This window comes from Poecilia mexicana, unplaced genomic scaffold, assembly GCF_051168715.1.
Source record: "Poecilia mexicana isolate PSO_F unplaced genomic scaffold, ASM5116871v1 scaffold_13, whole genome shotgun sequence".
Lineage (NCBI taxonomy): Eukaryota > Metazoa > Chordata > Actinopteri > Cyprinodontiformes > Poeciliidae > Poecilia > Poecilia mexicana.
The window spans coordinates 7,003,713-7,007,638 of NW_028263382.1; the positions used below are offsets into that span (position 1 = coordinate 7,003,713).

At 37.9% G+C, this 3,926-nt stretch overlaps 1 protein-coding gene across 1 annotated transcript in view; it reads right to left on the reverse strand.

The window, feature by feature from the left end:
• Positions 1-3,201, reverse strand: part of sae1 (SUMO1 activating enzyme subunit 1) — a 14,926-nt gene extending 11,725 nt beyond the window's left edge. Inside the window, exons 1-3 of the mRNA XM_015013086.2 lie at positions 2,984-3,201; positions 2,252-2,363; positions 1,743-1,916 (exon numbers count right to left, since the gene is read on the reverse strand). Coding sequence (XP_014868572.2) covers positions 1,743-1,916; positions 2,252-2,363; positions 2,984-3,075 — 378 coding nt within the window. The 5' untranslated portion in view covers positions 3,076-3,201. The remainder of the gene's footprint in view (positions 1-1,742; positions 1,917-2,251; positions 2,364-2,983) is intronic.
• Between the last annotated feature and the right edge of the window lie 725 nt (positions 3,202-3,926).

A 3,926-nucleotide genomic window follows, 5' to 3' on the forward strand; every position in this document is an offset into this window, starting at 1 on the left:
AAATTCCTCGAGGAAAATTTACCTGCCTCGAAGCTTCGTTAATTTATGTTTTATTAGTTAGCGCACCGTGTTCCGGCCGGGACTTCATTTGCGTTGCGCGGAGCTCTCACTTCCGCCTCTGAGTTGTTGACAAAAGCTAAGTCTCAGCGGCATAAAGTCCAATCTTCAAGATTGGCCCGTGGGGATTTTATTGATTGATGATAATGCCCGACTTTTTATCGTTTTTGGGGAACCAATAAGCATCCTTAAAATGACTGGGGGAATGCCTGGAGTACGGCAGCATTTCTCCTCCGGGGCTGCTGGTTGAAAGCGAACGGCGGGAAGAGCGCTGAGGTGAGCGGATAGCCTGAACAGGGCGGGCGGCTGAGTAGCTGATGCTTACCGTGTAAATGTAGCTTTACCGACGAACCGCACAATAAATTTCATATCCCGGTCTGAAGAAACGGGTGGCGGAGCGCATCGTACATGGCTGGTAGATGAGTTTCTGAGTGTGACCAGTGAAGGTGTCGTAAATATCCCGTATTGCTTCCCCCCGTGTTCGTCCCCCGGTCTAACGGTTCGTCAGTCCGCTGGTCTATTTCCTCCCCTCCACCCCATCTTACGTTCGTTCATTCGCCCTCTCCTCCCACTCCAGGCGGCATTTCCCGTATTTTCAAACCCAAAGCGTGACAGGTTAGGTGGCAAGGTGAGTTTAATTAATCTATTAAACTCACTGAAGATGAATACATAAACTAAAAGCTGGATTGTAGACATTTTTTATAAGCACATTTGTGAGCCTGCCTCTTTGTTATTAAATTCAATATAATTTCAGATTTTTCTATAACTTTTCTTCTGGTTAACTTAGAAAGTGAGCTATTATTGTTACAGGTTAGTTTTCTAAACTACAAAAAAGCAACTGTTAGGGATGCCAAATATGAAAAATTGGACTGATATTGATATCTGATAGTAACACCGGTATTATGCCAGATTTACCAATATTTCATTTTATATTTTTTTTATCCGAGTACTCGATTAATCGTAAGAATAATCGATGGATTACTCGATTACTAAAATATTCGTTTACAACAGCCCTAATGCAATTAAATGATTTATGCTCAGCTCAACTGACTAAATATTACATTAGCATGAGAAATGCAGATTCCTATATTGGTGAACAATTATTGCACTTTAAACAATTCTGTGTAATATGAAAACTGCACAAAGGCATTGATGACACATATACTAGATATTGTGCAGCCTCAGTTACAACATCATTTAATTTCCCTTTTGGAATAAATAAAATGTTTGTGAATCGTTTCAAATAAGGCAAGATGTTTTATGCAGCCAAGTAGAATAAAATAAACACCAGTGATTGATAATTTTGTTGCAACAAAGAAGAGAAAAATACAAGGAATAATTTGATAGTTTTCTGCCTCATGAAGGTTGGATTTGATAATTAAATACAAATTAAATAAAATTGTTACTTGACATGTTTTCTTTATTCACTGTTTATTAATGACTTTCTTGCCTGCATTTCAAGTTTAAAATAGAAGAAGAGCTGCACCAACTTCTGGTGATAATTGTTACAGGTTCAGGTTTTAATGCACAACATGGACTAACAGCAACATCTAGTGGTCAACCTGAGTGCTGCAACACAAGATCAGTCCTGTGGTTGAATTCAGTGTTGTCTGTTGTTTTGAAATAACTTTCCAGCTTCCTGGCTCATGTCTGACCGACTCCATCCACCTTCTGTTCTCACTCACCGCGTCAAACTGTAGGAAGAAGTCGTCTGGCTTGTCTTCGACTCTGTCCGGGTCGGCGTGCACCTCTACCATCGGGTTGAGGTTCTGGGCTCGCTCCAGGGATGCCTGAGCCCGATTCTGACCCTGAGCCGACACTGGAACCAGAAACTGGGCTCGACACGACTCCTCCGAGACCTGGGAAGATTCACACACAGGCAGCACTTACAGTGGCTTGTTCTACCAACTTTACAGCTTAATTCAAACTACAGATTAAATACTTTCCCGAATGACAAATGGCACTCTGTTCATTCAAATATTCATTTAAAATATATTATTTAGTCACCTTTGCTAAGAATTATTTTTGCAACTGCTGCCATTTGGTGGAGAAAAGTAGTACTGCAAATCTAAAGGTATGAACCATAACAAAGGGATTGTACAAAACAAAAATTGTTAAGAAAAACTTCTAGATTTGCATCATTTTTTTGTAATCTCTCACTGAGAGACTGACTTCAGGGTTAGCATGTTCGTACCTGTTCGTGATCAAGCAAAGTGAGTCCTTTAACTCCAGCAAGGATCAGGTTTTTAGCCAGTTCAGCTCCAAGACCTCCTACCCCTGCCAGCAGCACCCGGGACCCTCGCAGCCTGTTTCATTAACAAAAAATAAATAAAAACACAAAGAATGTCAGGTTACTGGAAAATATGTGTAATCACTGAATAGAGTGGACAGTTTTAATGTAACAAAATTGTATTATTCACCATAACAAACCTAACAAGCTAAATGAAATAATTTAAAAAATACAGTAATAAGAAAAAAAGTTTAACTAAATTTTCAATAAACTACAACAAAAAATAATTTACAAAATTAAACAAAATAAATGTCTTTATTAAAAGAAGTGTAAGTCCATTTTGGATCAAGACTCCACTGTTTTTGGGATTCTAACATCATTCATAGGAGTATACAAAAGGGGAGCATACAAAAAAGAAAAAAAACATTTTTAATGTAAAAAATTAATAATTTATCAGATTTAAATTTATTAAAAACGTGCAAAAAATTACATATTTTCAATTTCTTTAAAATTAAAAATAAAACACAGAACTAGAACAGACTCCTAAGTTATTTATTAAACTTACATTAGTAAATAATATACCTCTTCTGATAAATTCCTACACAAAGAGGCTAGGATTAGTAGCAACAGAAGAAAAAAACAAGAGAAGCCTTCCGCTGCTCTGATTAGCCTACAAAGCTAACTGTGCTAGCTCACCTCTTCTGGGCATCCAGCCCCCACAACCGAATCTGGCGGTCATACTGTGCCGCTTCCTCCTCGCTGATTACCGGGTCCTCTTTCTCGATCATATCAACCGTTCTGGGTCACTGAAAAAGCTTCAATTAAGTTACAAAATCAACTTTTCTGCAGCAACACAGGCGAACGGTTCAAAATGCTCCGAGTGTCCCGCTGAATGGACGCTCAATTGTGACGTCAGCAGACAGAAACAATAACATTCTTCTTCTTTTTTTCATAACTGGGAAACTACCTCAGGGTTCGTTGCTGCCACCCTCTGGCTTGAAACAATAACTTCGTTACGTGGCAACGCTATCGTCTTTTTTCTTCCTTTTCTTTCCATTTACTTCCTTTCTGGAGACGTTTTTAGCTCCTAGATTTCACAACCGGCGCATTTAAATGATTTATTTTAAATTGTATTCTGCTCTAAGTTTTATTTTCGTGATTTGAACCTGTATTTCTTCTAATTTGGCAAGCTGCTTTAATCTGTTCTCGATATTGCTAAAGAAAAGGAATACATTGACAATTACTAAATATACCCCCGTATGCACATTAGGTTAAATTGTTATTTAATACGTAAGTCTTTGTTTCTTCTTCGGAATCGAAAGGGATATTTGTCCCTCGGTGTTGTCTTTCAGGAAAAGTCAAAAGACCATACACAGAGTCGAATGATACGCGTCTTTCTTGCTTTCCTAATGACCCATAAATATAGTTGCAAACAATGGCATAATGTGAAATAATCGTCGTTTTTTTCTGTTGTCTTTTTATGATTGGGCATCTTTTTTCATAGACTCTAATAGGCAAGGATCATATTGGTTGTGTGTATTTATACAGACATATATTTAACATAATTTCAGATTTTTATTTGTAATCAATTGCTTTATTTTAGTGTGGAAGCGGTTTGAATAAACGCATCAACTGGATT